The 18,987-nt window shown below is 48.1% G+C and overlaps 1 protein-coding gene across 6 annotated transcripts in view; it reads left to right on the plus strand.

Moving 5' to 3' along the window:
- The window catches only part of VPS13D (vacuolar protein sorting 13 homolog D), a 227,983-nt gene that overhangs the window by 164,203 nt on the left and 44,793 nt on the right, over positions 1-18,987 (plus strand). For all 6 annotated transcript variants that reach the window (XM_080653615.1, XM_080653616.1, XM_080653617.1 and 3 more), the window contains 2 exons: positions 14,629-14,761; positions 17,383-17,578. In XM_080653615.1, the coding sequence (XP_080509741.1) occupies positions 14,629-14,761; positions 17,383-17,578 (329 nt within the window). The remainder of the gene's footprint in view (positions 1-14,628; positions 14,762-17,382; positions 17,579-18,987) is intronic.

An 18,987-nucleotide genomic window follows, 5' to 3' on the forward strand; every position in this document is an offset into this window, starting at 1 on the left:
TGAACCTGGGCTGTCTGGGTCAGAGCCTGTCCAGTGGGCTTCATTCTTGGACCCTGTGCGATAGCATGTTTGCAGGAATTCACCGTGTGAGGCTGTATTCCAAGAGGCTGCAGAGAATCTGAGTCACACTCTAGTGCTTTCCTACAGCATCCTCTGTTGTAGGTCTTTTGTTGATGCTGTACCGCCCTTCCACGCCACAGTGTGGGCTGAGACCCAGCAATGCTCGTCCCCGTCCCACACACTTAGTGGTGATTTAACGGGGCTCCAGGCCACACGAGACTGTCTGAATATAGACCTGTGTGCAGGAAGCATAACCTCATATTCCTCTGTTCATGTGTCTACACAATAAGGCCACAACAGCATGTGGACAGTTAAAGGTGCCAGGCTCTGTCTAAATCAGATCTCTCTCCCCAGGATCTCTGTCTAGCCCGGGAGAAGGTCCTATAACTAATGCTTCAGGGAGAAAGTGTCCCAGGCGCTAGGACAGAAGTCTGTGGTTCGGTGGGGCAGACCTCTCTACTCAGGGCAAGGGAGGCCTACACAGAGGAAGGAACCTCGACGTCCAAGGAGATATTTGCCACGTGGACAGGAAGTGGCGGGGACGAGAGGGCACAGGAAGGCAGCCCAGGCGGAGAGGCTCGGTGTGGAGCAGCAGCAGCACTCAGCAGGAGCCCCGGGCCCGAGAGCAGCCAGTGCCTCTGGACCGACTGGTCAGTTGGGAGAGGCTGGCCGGTCATTTTACACCCCTGGGTCCCTTCTCTCCCCTGACCAAGGATAAGTGAGTTTCCAAGGGAAGAGAGAGACCAAACTGAAGTGTTTATTTTTTAAGTCCAGTATTATTGTCATGATACGACCATATCTGCATACATCAAATGTTAGCTGTTAATGTTTTACAGGTATTTTTAAAAAAATATATTTTATTGATATTTCACAGAGAGGAAGGGAGAGGGATAGAGAGCTAGAAACATCGATGAGAGAGAAACATCGATCAGCTGCCTCCTGCACACCTCCCACTGGGGATGTGCCCGCAACCAAGGTACATGCCCTTGACCGGAATCGAACCTGGGACCTTTCAGTCCGCAGGCCAACGCTCTATCCACTGAGCCAAACCGGTTTTGGCGATTTACAGGTATTTTTATGTGTATGGGTAGAGCTTACACTTTTCACAGAAGGGGCCAAAACAAAATCAGCAGCCCCCTACCCTCTTGGGGGATAAAAACAAACCTGAGTTGCTTCCTATAGAATTAGAGCTAAAACCAAATCATGACCTGTTCACAGCAGGTAGGTTGCAAATCCAGCCCCACTGTTCTTTCTGGCCAGGGCGCCTCTGCCCAGGACTAAGCTGTGGGCTGCCTCCAGCATCTCCAATTAACCTAATAGTGTCTCCATCTAGACAGCGGGAAATCGCTCTCCTCGAGCCCAGAGCGAACTGACTCGGGGTTCTGTTAAAGGGGAAGAAGGCGGTGGGTTAGTTAGTAGCCCTCTCTTAAACAAGCAGCCTAGCAAGGCAGGAAGAAGGGGGAGGGGTTCCTTCAGCTGTGCATAATTTGCATAATTTGGAGCACAGTAGATGGAATGTTTGCCATTGAGCCCCAAACCACATTTGGGGAAATTAACTTACCTGACCCCATTTGATCAGTCCATCGAATTGTTTCACCATTTTCTTCAGACAGAGCTCACCTAGACATGACCTCCGTTTGAGGGGAAGGACATACTCTGCAGGCGTGTGTTTCACGGTTCTTGTACCCCCAGCCCTCCCTTGCCCCATCCTCTCCAAACTGGGAGGTTTTCTCTGGAAATGCCTCCTTTCCTGTTTCCTCTCAAGGCAGGTGACAGTGTTCAGATTTTGAGGCGAATTTTAGTTTTACTTGTGTGAATTCAAAGGGGACATGTATTGTGAGAAGCAGTGGGTACTGTTTCTCACCAGTGTTTAAACAAAGGCCGCGTAGGTTTCCTGTTGGCTTCTTGGAACTCCGGCCCTAACATTCCCCTACACGCAGAATCTCAGGACAGGGTGGGGACAGCGTGGTCCTTCCATGCCCAAGACCGCACGTAGGTGGGGCTGCGTGGCAAATGTGTGGTCACCTGCCTCCCCCCGCCCCCTGAGGCCCGCTGGCCAGGGACGCCAGGCTGGCTTATTGAAGCAGCCCTGCCTCCACCCTGGCTCCCCCTTCTCACGGCAATGCTCTCAACAGCATTGAGAGCCATCTTGTCAAAACGTAACTCAGGTTGTGTCGTCGTTGGTTTTTTTTAAGGAACTACCTCCCAACTTTACTTTCTCCTCTTGTTCATTTCTGAAGTTCCGAGGCTCGTTTTCAGTCCATTCTGCACTCACTCTTCTTTTGCTAACAGGGGAGGTTGTGGCACTTACCTGAGGATGGAGAAGCGTCAGGGCAATGAATTCCTGTGTTCCCATGCCTCTGACCCTTTGGGAGACTTAAGTCGGCAAGGTTCAAGATCCTCTGGTCCTCCTCTGGCCCGTCCGCCACACCGTTGGCACGCTGGGCGGAGGAGCGATAGCTGTGCCATCCGCCTCAGGGAGTTCTTCCTGTCTGGCCTCCTACTTTTTGCCAGGGGCTCTGGAAGGTTTGTTTTCCTCCCCAGATGCTGGTTTCAGATACGCCCTTCAGGTCTCTGTCGGCATCCCAGGGGCAAGTGATGTCTGCGCTCCTGCTTATCTGAGAGGTGCTAAGAAATCTCATCAGCTGCCACGCACTAACTAGGTTCCTACGTTTCCTGTTACGTCCACACGTATGGGTTTTGAGGGATACCGTAGGTGTTTTGATGCTTGTCTTGTGTTATTTACTGTGGCACATGCCTTCAGAACCTTCAGTCAATAGAAAAATCGGCAGGGGTGGCAATAAGTGTAGGACTAAATTATTTATAAATATACTTTTATTTATTTCAGAGAGGAAGGGAGAGTGAGATAGAAACATCTATGATGAGAGAGAATCATTGATCACCTGCCTCCTGTATGGCCCCTTCTTGGGATCGAGCCGGCAACCCAGGCAATGTGTCCTGACCGGGAATCGAGCCATGACCTCCTGGGTCATAGGTTGATACTTAACCACTGACCCACTCTGGCTGGGCAACATTACATTTCTGATAACCATCCCTATTGATGTGCTTATCTGTGGCTCATGTTTTCACTGCTATCTAGTACTGCATTGTTTGAATGTGTCATAATGTGTCTGTCCTACGTTTGGACTGTTTGCCAGCGGTTTGCTATTATGAACAATGTTGCTGTGACCTTCTTGTTCAAGGTCCTGGAGCACACGCACAAGAGTCTCCAGTATACACTGAGGCGCAGAATTACTGGGTCATTGAGTGTTTATTCGTCCCATTTGTGTGTGTGTGTGTGTGTGTGTGTGTGTGTGTGTTAAATGGTCAATATTCATTTAGATTTATATGCATATTTGGCCTATTATCATTCATTCTTTTCTTTGCGTATCCATATAGGGTTATTATCCACAAAAGAACTTTCTTTTGTGGGTCCTCTGCAATGGGTTTTCTCAGGTTGGTTTCCCCCCAGAAAATATATTTATTTCACCCATATTTTTAAAGATATTTTCACTGAACTTAGAATTCTGGATTGGCAAGTTTCTTTCAGCCCTTTTATGATCCCATTATTGTTCTGTTGTTTCTGTCGAAAGAGCTGTCAGTATTATTGTTGCTCCTGTGAAGGTGATATGCCTGTTTCCCTTTGACTGCTTTTAATTTTTATTTTCTGTCTTTAGTTTGTAATAATAAATGTGCCTCGATAGGGTTCTCTGGCTTGGGATTTATAAAGTATCTTGAATTTGTAGCTTGATTCTTGCTACAAATTCTTGGCTAACGTCACTTCAGATACCGCTTCTGCCCTCTTTCTCTCTTTTCCTTCTGTGACTCCAGTTACATGGAAGTTGAATTTTTTTTTTTTTTTTAACCATGTCCCGTATGTCTTCTAAGCTCCTTTCTGCCTTTCACCCTCTTGTTTTTATTCATGCCTTGATCTGGATATTTTCTGCTGACTTTTTTTCTACTTCACTAATCCTCTTTGATACTCTATCCACTCTGCTCTTCAGCCATCTATTAAAATCCTAATTTCAGTTCTCTGGTAAAATTTTCTCTTTTTTATAACTTTTGGGAGATCATTGTTACTATTTTAAACGTTGTATCGAATAGCTCTAATGTCTGGATAACTGCTGAGTGATTTTCTGTTTCTTTTTTTTCCCCTCAGTTTTCAGTCATTTTATTCACTTACATATCTGGTAATTTTTATTGTATGCTGGACATTGTGTAAAAAAAAAAACCAATTGGGGCTCTGACTTACGTTCTTTTTCTCTAGAGAGGATTCGTATTTCTTCTTTCCTTCTGGTGCCCGGTGCTTGATTTCCTCCCATGTGTACCTCCCCTGCAAAACTTGTTTTCTGAGCTTTTCATTTGCAGTAAAGGGTATATAGCAGCAAGAATTTCCCAGCAGGACTTGTATTTCAGTGAGGATCAAAGCCTGGTGTTTAAAGGGAAGAATCTTGAGGAAGGGTTATTTGTTTCTGGGGAAGGGCAATGGAAAGGGAGCTAGAGAATCAGCCTCAGCTCTTGAAATCATAACAGAGGCCCTTAAGGAAACGTAGTCTTCAAGAATCAGTTCTGTTTAGATCAGAAAACGGGTGAATCTTTTTGATAAGCAAGCGTTAATTAGCTCTCTTTTAAGTAGGAAGTATATTGAACCAGAGCCCATTTTCTATCCTTTCTAGTAATTGAAGGTTTTCTCTTGAAAGCAACACATCAGAATAGTCCCAGTGAGTCACCTTCAGAAAGGGCAGCTATTGAGCGCAATGAATTGTGTTTTCTTCCTCATTCCAGGACTTGTTTTTTAGGCCTGAAATTTATTAACCTAGGAATGGCTAATTCAGCAGTGAATGGCTAATTCTGCTAAAAAAAAAAAAAAAAAACACACACACACACACACCAAAAAAACCCAAAAACAAAAACAAAAAACCACCACCAGCTCTGCAGGAAGTAGATGGGTGTGAATGCTCAGAGTCCTCTCCCAGGTCACCCTTGGTATGGTTGTAAGATGGCAGAGGTAGGAATACCTACAGAAAGGCCACCAGGGGCCTCCTGGTAGAGACCAGAGGGTTCTGAGCAGCTACTGGGAAATAGAACTAAGCCAATTGCATTTTTATTTTGTTTTATTCCACCTGACGGTGTGGAAACACTTTCCATTTTAAAAAAATCTTCCTTTGGCCTTTCCCTTGAGCCTGGGGTCAAGCCAAGCTCAGGAGAAATGAGACAGGACTTAAGTACCTAGGATCTGATCTGCCTTCCATTCCCTATTGCCCCCCCAAAAGAGGTTCAACCTCCGTGGTTCTCCCAGATGCTAAAGACCTGGTCCCAGTCTGTGGTCTCATCTAGCCTTCGTCACAGTTGCTGAGGCACGGCTTCCCTGAACATGACTAGAATGAAGGGTTGGCCTTTGTATCTTTAGCTTCCTGCGGATGCAGGCTCGTAGGAACAGCACCTTGGTTTTCCTGGGATAAAAGGTGCTCCGGGCTGGCTGGGTGGTGTTGGGAGAGAGAGGAGTGGCAGAGATGGAGAGGCGAGGAATGGAGGCTGAACTGGGTGCCCTCCCAAGATCGTGTTTTGCCCTAGGAGCACGAGTGGTTTGTGTTATTCTCTCCCTCTAGTTTCTGGAATTAGATTTGCTTGACCAGACCAGCTCCGATTAATTAAATCTTTTAGTTTTGTGGCTTTGGCACGCCACCTCCTTCAGCAAATCCTCTGCCAGAAGCTGGGGAGGAAGAGCAGACCTCTCCACAGGCAGGAGCTCTGGAAATCCCTGGTCTTGGTCCCTGCCCCAGCTGGCCTCCATCTTTCTTCCCAGCCTCATGGGTCCATGTGAGTTGTAATTGATCCCCTAATGAACGTTTACAGAACCTCCTCTTTTTCTGGGGCTTTTTCAGGTGGTGACAGTGAGAGCTTGGGGAAGGGAGAGGGGGGAGCCTAGGCTGCATGCCTAAGGGCAAGTCCAGGTGATGGAAGGCAAAGTGTCTGCGTTGGAGTATTGCTCAGGAAGGGGTCAGAGCCTGGCCCTCTTTCTTGTCCAGGGATTGCATGCAATTTCTCAGAAACTGGGTCATTTACATACTTCCCTCAGCTACCTTCCTTTGTCACCCCCAGTGCTCGGGAAAAGAAAGCTATCTTACCTGGTGTCTCTGTAAGATTTTTACGGGCGTTCAGGAAGGAATTTTCCATGGAGATAATAACAAAAATCATGGTTGGGTTCCCTTCATATATTACCCAGTATCATCTGTGGGTAATTCCTAGCAGACTCTTGTTAGAGACAATCGTGGTCTTTTTACGTTTCATCTGCACAACAGTGATAATAACAGAGCCTACCTCGTAGGTTTGTTGTGAGGCTGAAACGAATTAAATGATTTCCCAACTGTTAAGCCTGTAGAACAGTGCCTGAGATGCGGTGTTGCTGACCTATGTTCACAGTTCCAAAGGTCACACTGTGGTCTTAGCAGTTGGAAGCTTTCCTTTATCAATTTGGCTATTTACTCACCTAAAACTTCTTTTATTTGAACATCCAGTTGGGGAGATTTTTTCCTGAAAATCTTATCAAGGTATTTCAAACCCTTGAAACATACTTGACTTTTTCAGTAAGAAGTTCAGCTTGTACCGGTGCCTGGCATCTAGGACTGCTGTTCTCCGTGACATCACCCGTCGCCTTTCTCCCCGGCTTTTGGCATTAAAGAGAATGTATCTGTTCACTTGAAATGCGAAGTTCTTTACAGGAATGAAGCCCTCGTGGCTGGGAATGCGATAAGCTCCAGCTTCTTCTCTGTTGTGAAATGTTTGGTTGCATTTCTAAATTTCCGTATTTGGAGACTTTCTTTTGTTATAATGGACTTCCTTAAGCTTCTCTTTGTTCCAGAATGGGTACAGGTGATACCTCGGTCACAGGCTGAGACACACACAGCCTTCAGCTGGGGAGGGAGGGGCAGTGGGACACTCAGAAGAACAGACTTTGCAGTAGAAACCCTTGGCCTTTACACATTCTTTGTGTTTCCCCCCAAGTACTTTTCAAACCAAGGCCTCTCTGGATTAGCAGGTCTGTGGGTCGTGTACTCCTGTCTTTAGATGAGGACACCAACCCTGAAGAGAATGTGTGTGTTGCTCAAGTTCCCCCAGTTGGATCTAGTGCAGCCGTGGGCAAACTACGGCCCGCGGGCCGGATCCGGCTGTTCTATCCGGTTCTCTTGCTCTCCCCTCCGCTCCTTTACTTTGAATTTATATTAGTTCACACAAACACTCCATCCGTGCTTTTGTTCCGGCCCTCCGGTCCAGTTTAAGAACCCATTGTGGCCCTCGAGTCAAAAAGTTTGCCCACCCCTGAACAGAGTCGGGATTGAGACTCCTGGCCTCTCAAAGCCTGTGTGCTTTCCTGGTGTTGAAATAGTTTATCTGCCGAGTCAGACATTATGGTGTGACCACCTCACAGGGTTCTTATTTTTTTCTTTCACATCATATTCTGTCTCCTGGTTCGGTACTGAGGCGTGGGCTGTTTACGCATAGTGAAAACCTTGTTAGATGGCAAAACTGGAGGTCTCGCGTGGGGTGGGAAGGCGTGCCCCCCTCGTGTATGCATAAACCCCCCCTCTGACTCTGTCTGGGAGCTTCAGGGACTTTTCCGCAGCCGGCAGGGGAGGCCTGCACCCTCAGCACTGCCCCATCCCCTTCTGCGGAAGGTGCAGGAGGCCTCGCTGATGAAGAGCTGGAAGGTGGGGGACACCATCCCGTCCACAGCTGGGTTTAAAGATTCATCCTGCACACGATTCTTTCTAACTGACACGGAGGAAACAGGGAAAATGGGACGTGACTAAGCCATGACACTTGTCTGGTGATGAAAATCAGTCTTCCTGTGGGTGTTCTGCTTATTTCTGTGCTTTTAGCCTCATAGCAAACGCCACCGTTCCTTGTTAAAGAAAAGGCAAAACCCTATTCCGAGTGCTTCACACCACTCCAAGCCTCTAGATTAATCTGAAACACATCTGAGTTCACAAGTGGGTCAGAGCAGCAGAGACTTGCCAGGTCAGCAGGCGTGCGTCCTGGGCTCTGAGAAGCAGGGCCATCTTGAGGTCTGACTTTGTTGCTTATGTTTAGACCTTGTGTGCTGAGATAATTCTGGGTGGCTTTGGATGACTTTCTTTCTTAACTGAAAAGGAGTGTCTGTTGCCTGATAAGTGTTTATCCGTGAAATAGCAACATGGTGTGTGTCTTAGGGCAGGAGGCCTTTAGGTCTTCAGAGAACACCCACCTGTCCCCCCCGCGTCCCCCCCCAAAAAAAAGCAAGGTCATTGGCTTAGGCGTGTTGCTAGAGTAGAATGTCAGTCCGAGCTTTAAAATGTCTTGATTGTTCTCATTCAGGGTCTCTTTTCTGGATCCTTTCCCCCTTCTCTGCCTTAAGGGGACTACATACACAGTCACAACCGAGCAGAACTGAAAACAGACAAACCTGCTCTACATCTACTGGATAGAGATCTGGGGTCCAAAAATGCCTCTTTCTTGCCAAACCTCAAATTGTTCCATGCCTTTTTTAAACGCCCTTTCCCTGCCCCCACCGCCGCCTTCACCATTTGGCTGAGTGAGGACTAGCTGTTTGGTTTGCCTTGTGTTGGTGACAGATACCCACTGCTCATTGGATCCCATTTTCCTTTAACCCCTCCTGGCTCACAAGTATCACAAAAGGGGTTTTCAGCATCAAGGCGAAACTCCCTCTCAGCCTCATTCTGAGCCGTGGCCATGTTGACAACATGAAACAGAGAAGCGGTGGCCTCTTAGCTGCGAGGGACGAGTCCTCCTGACCTGAGGAGGTTTCCTAGCAGTGGGCCAGCGCCCTGGAAGCCTCGGAGCTGCTGCTCAGAAACTCAGCAACATGACGGCCGTGGGTGCCGGCCACCGTGCCAAGTCCTTGGCATCACCTCCTGAACCCCTCACAGCACTCCTCTAGAGGCGAGGCCATCTGTTTGTTTGCAGGTGGGTAAACTGAGGTTCAGGGAAGATCAGCAGCTCTCCCCAGGCGCATACTTATTGAGGGAGTGAGGGATAGAATAAGAATTTGATTCTGTCTGATTAACTGCAGGAGGGCAGCCCCCACACAGTTCACGTCCTCCTTACTCACAGACACAATATGTAGCTAGCTGCGTTTTGCGAATCTGTGTGTTCAGCATAGCTCCTCGTGGGCAACGCTGAGCAGAACTGGAGCTGTGCTGGTGGCTGAGACTCGCAGCTGGACAGCCTCCGACTTGGAAGAACACAGGCTCTCCTCACACTGCAGGGCCTGTCCCTTCTCTTCCTTTTCCTGTTATACGTGCTCACCGTCTCCCCTGGTGACAAGAAAAGCACCGTCACCGGCAACTCCTCAGTGAGCAGGAATATTAAAGAGGAAATTTCCATTAGGTAAATAACTGTGAAAGAAGAACCCCAGAGAAGGGGGAGAAATTCAAGCCGAGGCTCCTGTTACACTGGCCAAATGCCGCTGGCATCCCAGGCTTGCTGCATATCATAAAAGGGTCAGGAAAACTGATCGGACAGAACAGAGGGACACAGTGTGAATATTTTTCTCTTTCACCATTCCGGCATCTACTTGAATGTCAGTTTTGTAAAACCATCTGTTCTGAGCCCAGCCCCAAACCCAGCCTAATTGGTAGTGGCTCCGTTTCTGTAGACAATGGCTTTATTTTTGGAAGGTGGGGTATTGACACACACTGTGTGTCGGCGAGGCAGTAGAACTGACATCTTGAAGTTCTTCTGACATTTTTACCCCCTGGCTGAAAATATGGCTTCAGAGAAATCAATGACTTCAGGCTGTGGCCAGAATTCACGAGTGTGGTGTGCTCTGAGCGTCCTCTGGTGAGAGAAGGGGGTGGGGTGTGGAGATCACTGTTGTCTTTGCAAATGTAATAGCAGGTTTTCTGAAGGACATTCTGTTCCTTGGAACCTTTCATTTTAGCAAGGACAGTATTCACTTGCAGCCTTAAGGTTTTGTGTGTGTGCGCGTGGTTGTTTTTTTTGTGGACTTGAAATAGCTACAAAATGAACTATATTGACTTAAGTCTCTGCAAATGGTCCTTCTGGTGTTGGAAGTTATGTTTATACCGAGTAGACTTACAAATTATCTGCAAATTACCTCCCAATTGCTAGTCCTTTCCCAGTGTGCAAGCCTCGCACATGCTCACTGCCCCGGTGCTTTATGCCCCTCCACACTCACGGAGCCAAATGCCTCGCGTGCACACCATCGCACTTAGTCCTCACAACAGCCCCGTGGAATCTGATTGTTCCCGTTTTGCACGTGAAGAAATTGACACTTCATGCTCCGTGCAAGTACTTTACATGTCTTGTCTAGTGCTTTCCGTGTATGTCCTTGTAAGTAGAAGAAATGGAGGCTCACAGAGATTGTTACTTGCCCATGATCTTACAATTAGTAAATGACACAGTCAGAATTTGAATTCTGATATGAATGAATGTCTCTCGGTTATGCCACATACATACCTCCTGGCTGAGGTCCTGAAGGCAGGAGGCAGGGACCGTTTCTCATTTATGGTTCTCACTTGCTAGCCTTGCACACAGTAGGGTTTGGGGTTGGTTGACTGATGCATAGCTGGATTGAATTTGCTCCTCTCCTGATGATTTCCGCCTTTCCCCCAGTGCCACCGCGACTGGTTTTCCCTGGGCATGATCTGAATATCTGCCTCCAGCCTTCAGTTCCCATTTTGATCATCCACGAACATGCCAGAGAGCATCTGCTCTGAAAAAGTTCCGAAATAAATTTGATGGATGTCTTGCACCGTCACTCCCACGGGATGGGGTAGCTCTCACGAGTGTCCCCGCTCTGTTCTGACGATCATCTTCAAAGTCAAGGACATGGGTGAAATAACACTGCAGCCTCAGGGAAGACAGTGCCAGAGGGCACCATAAAGAGAGCTTACTGGAATCACCTCCCTCTCCAGCCCAAGCTGTCACCCTGTCTTTGAGGGAGAAATAAGATACCGGGTGTGATTTGCTTTCCCACTGAGGTGGGAGTGAGAGATAGAATTAAGGATGACTAAGTGCTCCCACAGCGAGAGAGAAGGCCACAGCCTCTGTGGTGCCCTGGATTCAGCACTCAGAAGCCCAGGCGGCTGGCCCGAGGCCCGGGCTTTAACCACAGGACCCTTCACCAGGCTGGCTTCAGTTTAGTTCCTATAAAATGGCTCTTTTCGTAAAATCTGATTAGCCTCTCATCAGTCTGGGTTTGGTTGGATCGTGGATTTTAACATCTTCCTATATTTTCTGAGTTCTCAAAGCCACATTTTTAGGGGTGAAGATTTTATCTTTTTAAATATATTTTTTATTGATTTCAGAGAGGAAGGGAGAGAGAGTGAGAGGTAGAAACATCAGCGATGAAGAGAATCAATGATTGGCCACCTCCTGCATGCCCTACACTGGGGATCGAGCGCGCAACCCGGGTATATGCCCTGACCAGGAATCGAGCCGTGACCTGCTGGCTCATAAGTCAGTGCTCAAACCCTGAGCCACGCCAGCAGGGCATGGGTGAAGATTTTATAATCACTTCCTGTGAGTGTCTTTGTATCCTTTACTTTTACTCACAAGTGACAAAGGACAAGTTCAGCTGGCTTGCACGAGTAATTCTTTACAGAGGAGTAGGAATTCAGCTGGAAGACGTACTAGTGGAGTAAGGTGACTAGATTGTGGGCACCTTGCCACGGTCAAGGTGGGCACCTGAGAAGCAAGCACATGGGAGAACCCAGCATTTAAGGGAGAGTGCTCTCTTAGGCCCTCTCACCTCTTCCTCCTGGGGCCAGAGTGGTTTCTGCAGAGAACCCACCAGCAGACAGTGCTGGGGCCGAGGCGGCTGCAGCGGAATCTGTTGGCAATTAGGCTTTTGGCGCAGGCTCCCTCATAAACCTTGGGTGTTAGGCTTGCTTTATTGATGGGGGGTTGCTGCAGAGGGGCTAGGATAGGGCAGTTTGCCTAGATTATTCTCCCATGTTCTCTCTAGGGGGAGGGGGCAGTATATTGGCATTTTTAACTTCTTCCTAGTCAGCTGCTGGAATAGGTAGATGGGCCTCCGCTTCATACCTCTTCCAATGAAATCTCTTTTCAAGCAAATTAGGAGTTTAAGGAGAATGGGAACTAGACCCTGAGAGGAGCCTGGGTGACCCTTCAGGTGGAGCCCGTCTCTGGCAGCCCTCACCCCACAGTGCACTTCTGAGGACCGCCCTTTCTCTTCACACCCCTCCCCCGAGGCACCCCGGAGGCACTGTTGTCCAAACTCGGTGAAGAACACTGGCACCTACAGAATTCCTGCACGTGGCAGGGGCTCTTTGGGCCTTTCCAGTAACAAGGGTCCTATTTCCCTCTCCTTTCGCAGTTCCCGGGTGCTCCCAGTTTGCGTCTCCTGCTCCTGCTGCTGGCTGTCCGCGGGTGGAGGTGGGGTCTTACCGAGACTGTCCTCCTTGGGACTAGGGCCAGGCTGCCCTCTGTTCCCACCCTCCACCCCCCGCAGCACCTAGGCCTGCGTCAGGCCCAGCGTACGTGCTTGATAAAGACATTCTAGCTTGGATCTTAGATCACATGCTACCAGCTGGAAAGGGCTTTGGAAACCGCCGAGTCCAGCACTAATTTTACAGATGGTACCACTCCAGAAGCTCACTCCGGAAAGGCCTGGTTGGCTGCTTTCTCCTTATTGGTGGTAAATCCTAATGTAAATGACCATAATGCTCAGTCTTTGAAAGGCGTTCTTCAGATGACAGGGTGTTTCTCCTTGGACTAGTAGTGACTGGCGATAACAGTAAGAATGCTGACTCGATGCCGCACCCTGAGCCACGGCCACCTGGCAGTGTCGGTGCTATCACTGCTCTGCAGATGCCGAGAGGGGGCCCGGGTGGGCTCCTCAGGGTCATGTAGCCACCGGAATGGTTGAGAGAGGACTAGAATCTGTTTTGGTCAGATGCCCAGGCCCATGGCTCTTAGATGAGGTTCCTGACTAAAAGCCCCACTTAGAGATTCACAGCGCTGGCTTCACAAACACTCCAGGGGGTCCTCATTCTAAAGGAAATTGTAAAACTAATTTCCATTTGCTTTAAGTTCTCTAATTAGGGAATGACAGGGAAGGGAAGGCAAAAAGCAACTAATGATAGGGCTCGCCTCTCTAGAAAGGCCGTTAATCACTGCCCTGGGTCATAAAGGCATCTGGGCCTAGTGAAGGAAAGGGGTGCTCCCACGTCCTGCTGCAGGGACCACTGCTTCCCGTGGAATGGCTGCTCCTTGCTCCTGCCTCCAGTCCCTCTCCTTACCCAGAACGCCCCTTCCCCTGTCACTGGCATCTAGAAGCCTAGGACTGAGGGCGTCCAGGGCAGATCTGTGTGACCCCCTCTCCCGACCACAATGCGGCAGGCCTCCTGGTGGCCACCCAGCATCCTGGGTCTTCAGGGCAGGCTGTTTGCCTCCCATCTCGCCACTGCGCTTTATATCTGAGCAACATTCCTGTGTGTTTTCTAAAAGGTTAGTCCTGGGTCATTGGCACTTAAACCACTTGTTTTGGTAGATCCTTCCCGAGAAGGTTAATTATATATTTGATATCCTTCCTTTTTTATGCCTGAACGATGAGGATAAGTACCCTGTGGTTTATTAACTGTCACTTTAAACCTTTTCAAATTGTCTTGTGACAAAACAGACTTTTATGTCCTTTTTATCCAGCTTTGATGAATGGGACAGCTTCTCTGGTTAAAATAGGCCAGGATAAATAAAATCTCTCTCTGATTGGTGGGGGCGGAGTTTACATGGGAAGCCATGAGTTCAAATGTGCCACTTGAATAAAAGGTGACCTGACCTGTGAACTTTTACATATACTTCTTTTTCTGCTTTTGACAAATGGGGCCGGCACCTAGGCACTCGGTAATGATTGAATAAGTGAAAGAAAAGGCATTACTTAAGGGCAGTTGATTTCTCTAAAAATTTTGATGCCAAACCCTAAAGCAGTCATTTGCCACATTTCCTATTTTGTATCTCACTCATTGTTAGAGCAGAGAGCCTCTGTCCTTTAACATTAGGGAACCCCAAAGCTTACCTCTCCTCCCGCAGGCCATTTTGTTAAACCTCTACTTTTTTGGTAAGTTTGCAGCAGAATCGAGGAAGGTAAATGTCATGATGGATTGTCAGTGGTTGTTTGCAGGCGTGTGTCCACCAGTAAGCGTCCCATGCTTGAGAACCACTCTCCTGGGACACACAGTATACGTAATTCAACAGTTTCTCTCTCCCTCACTTGGTGTTCACTGAATCCCAGCAAGGAGCAAGGAGGGCATTTGTTTAAAACTAGAGGCCCGTGCACAAAATTCGTGCAAGAGTAGGCCTTCCTTCCCCCGGCTGCCAGCACCGGCTTCCCTCTGGCACCTGGGACCCGGGCCTCCCTCCGGCTGCCGGCAGGCACCCAGGACCCAAGCTTCCCTTGCAGCCCGGCTTTGTCCGGAAGGATGTCCGGTCTAATTAGCATATTACACTTTTATTATTATAGATAATTAAGTAACAAAAATTCTGCTGAGCGTTTAAAACTCTCCTTCTGTTTTTAATTCATTGCAGTTTGCGGGCACCTTGTCGGATGGCTTAGGAAAGACGATGGACAACCGGCATCAGTCGGAGCGGGAGTACATCAGATACCACGCGGCCACCAGTGGCGAGCACCTGGTAGCCGGCATCCATGGCCTGGCCCATGGTAAGTCACCTGCTGTCGGCTGTAGGAGAGTGGCTCTTCTGCCGCAGTCCCTCAGGGATGCCTGTTCAGCCATCCGACTGCCCGCGGGGAAAAGAGAGCTGACCACAGTGTCGATCCTGGCTTGGCACTGTGGTGCCGGTAGCCATCCAAGCTCTCTCATTTTATTCCCCTTACAACTGCTACCACCTGTGAGAACTCTTCATTCATTTTCCAAGTGTCGTGCCCACGGCCATTCCTTCCTGCGCTCTGGCTTCTGTCCCCAAGGTGTCACAAGGTGTAAGCAACAAAACCCCTTTTTAGAATATGGATCGGCTGCTTCTAGACTTGCCCTCCGCTTACTGAGCCTTCCTTCCACAGAGGGTGAGATGTGAATCTGGCCGCCAGGTTTGTGGCCCAGATGTTTCTGAGTCTTGTGTAAATACCCATTCTCTGAATTTGTTTGAATTCTGACTTTTAATGCTTTAATTCAGACTCCTTTTCCTTTTGTTGTATTTTTCTCAAAACTTCTTAGCATGGCATTCGTTAAGGCCCTTGGAAATATGAACCCAGCCACCTTTCCCGACCATTGTCCCCCAGCTACCCAGGGCCTCTTACTGCTCCTCTGCCCTCTCTTCCTCTGCCTCACTTCATTGCCTCTCAAAATCCTGTTCAGCCTGTAAGTCCCAACTCAAAGGACATTTGCCCCACTCCACTGTCCCCAGTTAGAGGTAATGATGACTAGCGCACACATGGCGGGCGTGGTTGTATGTAGCCAGCCGTGTGCATCTTGCTTCCCTGATAGGCTGTGATGGCCAGGAGAGCAGGAAGACCACTTTGAAGGCACCTTTGTACTTGCTACCTCACATGATACCTGGCATGTAGCTCATGCTTAGTAATGGTTACTAAAGTGAACTGTTTGTACCAGATTACTAGAAATAGTCTGAAGCTATCAGAAGTCATGTCAAGACTGAGAAGTTTTAATTGTCAGCATTTGGAAGAAGAAGGAATATCAATAATAAAAACTCATGTGTCTCTTTGAGTTTGGGAGAGAGTTTTTGTTTATCAACTTTCTAAGGGCGCGGTTTGGATTAAAATGCCTTTCTTTCCCTAAGCCTGCCCAACTGGAAAGGGAGCGTTCCCCAGGGAGACATCAAGCTAGAAGTAAAATTTGGCTGAAATTAATCTGTTTATGCGCTTTAAAAGTTGATTGTGGGGCAATCACTTGGGGTTAGAGATTTAATCCTTCTTTCTAGTAACTGCAGTGACAGTGCATTAGACTAACAGAGGACTGTTTTTTAATGAACATAAAATGCGTTGCTATGCATTATTGCCTCTGTTTACCCAGCATCCTTGGGATGCAGAGAGAGCATGGCTGTCCTCACTTCCTCGACGGACACAGCAGTGTGGTGAGAAAATAGGGAACCATTTCAAGGTCGCAAACTCCCCTCCAAGCAGGGATCACTGGGTAATATGTACACCATCTTCAGAATACAGGCTGTTCATTCTGAGACAAGGAACCAGTGGCCTCAACCAAGGGGACCCATGAAAGCATAGCTGAGAGTGAGATCCTTCTTTCACGATGAAAAAGCCCTTCACCGATAACAGTCGCTTGGTTTAAAAGCTGGGGTCATGCTCAGTTCTGTCTGTAGGCCCTGCTTGACCAGGTTCAGAAAGATTCTGTCCCTGCAAGAGCTTGGTTCAGAAGGACGGGAAAGGGATATTGCCTCACTGGGGCGAACGCACCAGAATCCAGAAGCGCTGTGCATTGTTAGTACATTCTCACCCAAGCAGCTTCCTTTACCAATTTGTCTCACTAGAGCTGAAGCGTCTAGAGAGCTTCCTCACAGCCCCATCGCCACCAGGTAAACATCCTGTGAGTGTCCCTGGCACAGGACCTGGAAATGCTCCCTGGACTGGGCCCGCTTCCCCTGCAAGGCCACGTCCTCTTCAGCCCCGGCCAGCTTCTGGCCACTGTGGAGGCTCTTTAAGGTCATTGCTGTCAACTCTCAAAATGTTTGGAATATCTTTTTGACCTTGATTAATCTTTCAAACTCACTCCCTTGAGGTTGCCGCTGGCTCCGGCAGCTTTTTAAGGATGCCCTTCATCAGGCTTTGTCATTACTCTGGTCGCCTACACCTGCTTTCAGCCACGTGTGCCACAGCTTTTACCCCATTTCAAACGTTTGGTGGCACTGGCAAGTCACATCGTGTTCTTTGGAAACCGAGGATCTGTATTTAGTTACCTCTCTGCCTTATATTTTATGGAACCCCGAGTCTCCCCAAGAGCCCTAGTTTCTTGTCTCTAGATTTAATTCCACTGTCTATATCCTCTCCATAGCCCATATGCTGCCCAAGCTCTGGAATTGAAAAGTATCACTCTCAAACTCTTAGCTTTTCTTTGATTTTTAAAACTGGAACATGCTTTACTTCTGACTAATATATGATATACATTCTCTGACTCCAAACTTAAGAGGCAGATCTGCTGGTTCTCCACCTTGAGTTGGCCTGCCTATGACCTATCAAGAGATTGAGGAAACACCCTGAGTTACCTCGCCAGGTGCATGGAACTGAGGGGTTTGGCTTTAAATGCTGTTGCTTTTGTTCTTGGCCCGGTTACAAATAGCCCTTGTCTTTTTTGCTAGGTATCATTGGTGGATTGACCAGTGTTATAACCTCAACAGTGGAAGGTGTGAAAACAGAAGGGGGTGTCAGCGGTTTCATATCTGGCCTTGGGAAAGGGCTTGTTGGCACTGTAACCAAGCCAGTGGCAGGCGCCCTGGATTTTGCATCAGAAACAGCCCAGGCGGTGAGAGACACAGCCACACTTAGTGGCCCCAGGTCAGTGGTCGTGGGGGGAGTGGCTTTTGCAATTTCCAGCCCAGGTCTGCTGCCTCTCCTAATCCATCCTGCTATGTTTCACCTGCTTTAATGATATGATTTTTCAATATCTGATTACATACAAATAACATTTCTGACTTGCCTAATATAAATACATGAAAACAAGGCACAAAATCTGGCATGCACTTTTGCAGATCCTCGTCTATGTCTGTATCTGTATTTACTGGATACACACTCACAATGTTGTTTTTCTTCACTGGAGGGGTCAGAAAATAGCATTGCATTCTTACAAACCTCCCCTGCTCACCAAACTAACTAGACCCCCGCCTGCCCGTTAAGAAAACTCTCGGGCTGTCGGCTGTGTCTTGCTCCTGAGCCCCATGGCATAGTTCTGGAATTCCTGAAGTTGCAGTTCACCACGTGGGTCTGTCCCTTCCTAGTTCTTCTACTTGAAACTGCCATCTAGTCCCCACCTCATAACGAAACCCCACCAGGTGGGCAGTTCTGCGGAGGGATGCTTTCTTGCCTTGATACCAGCTGAGGCAGGACATGAGCCACAGCCCATATGGCTCCAAATCCTGAGAATCTGACTACTCTCACTTAGCTATTTATGTGCGTGGCCTATATTAGCCTCCCCTTTTTCAGTGACTAATTGGGGATCTTATCAACAAAGGCTATACGGTAATGAATGTTACAGCTCTCAGCCAAGCTGGACTCCACTTAAGCCCAGAAGGATTTTGCCGCTGCCTGCTTAATAGATAGTCCCTGAGTGAATTAGTGTGCCCTTTAGAATGCTAGGGCCTGGGCCATGTCCACACCCTCTCGCTTCCTCGTATAGGATTTGAAGAAAAATTGTCCCCAATGAAAATGAGGCCACTTGTCTGTCACCAGGAAACGTTATCAATGACACATTACTGTGTCCTGCCAGAAGGTCTTCCATCTGGAAGCAGCTGCTCTTTAAAAGGATCTGTAGCCTTACTTTAGTTAACTTATATTCTATTCTCAGATACAGAGCCCAACCAGTCCTTGAGTATATTTTGAAGCATTTATGAAGTTAGGGGGAGAGAGAGGGGGGAGCCTTCAAAAGTATTTCCAGTTACTTTTTCCATGTCTGCTCAGAGCCCAAGAAGTCTACTTCCAGCTTCTTGTTAGGACAGTGAGACCAAAGAAGTGTAAGCAAAGTGTTCCAAAGGAGCCGTCGTTATTCTTAGAATCCCAAAGCCGTCAAGGAATTGAGTGACTGGTTTCAGAAAGGGTCTGAGGTATACGTGTTAACGCTTAAAAAGACTAGTTTGTGATGTTAACTTCACTGACGTGACCGGGAAGAAATCACTTGGCTTTTCTATGATGTGGGTTTGGAAGTCTCGGGAAAATGTTGCATTCTTTGTAGGAGCACAGGAAAGGCCCAG

This window comes from Plecotus auritus, assembly GCF_963455305.1.
Source record: "Plecotus auritus genome assembly, chromosome: 2".
Classification (NCBI taxonomy): domain Eukaryota; kingdom Metazoa; phylum Chordata; class Mammalia; order Chiroptera; family Vespertilionidae; genus Plecotus; species Plecotus auritus.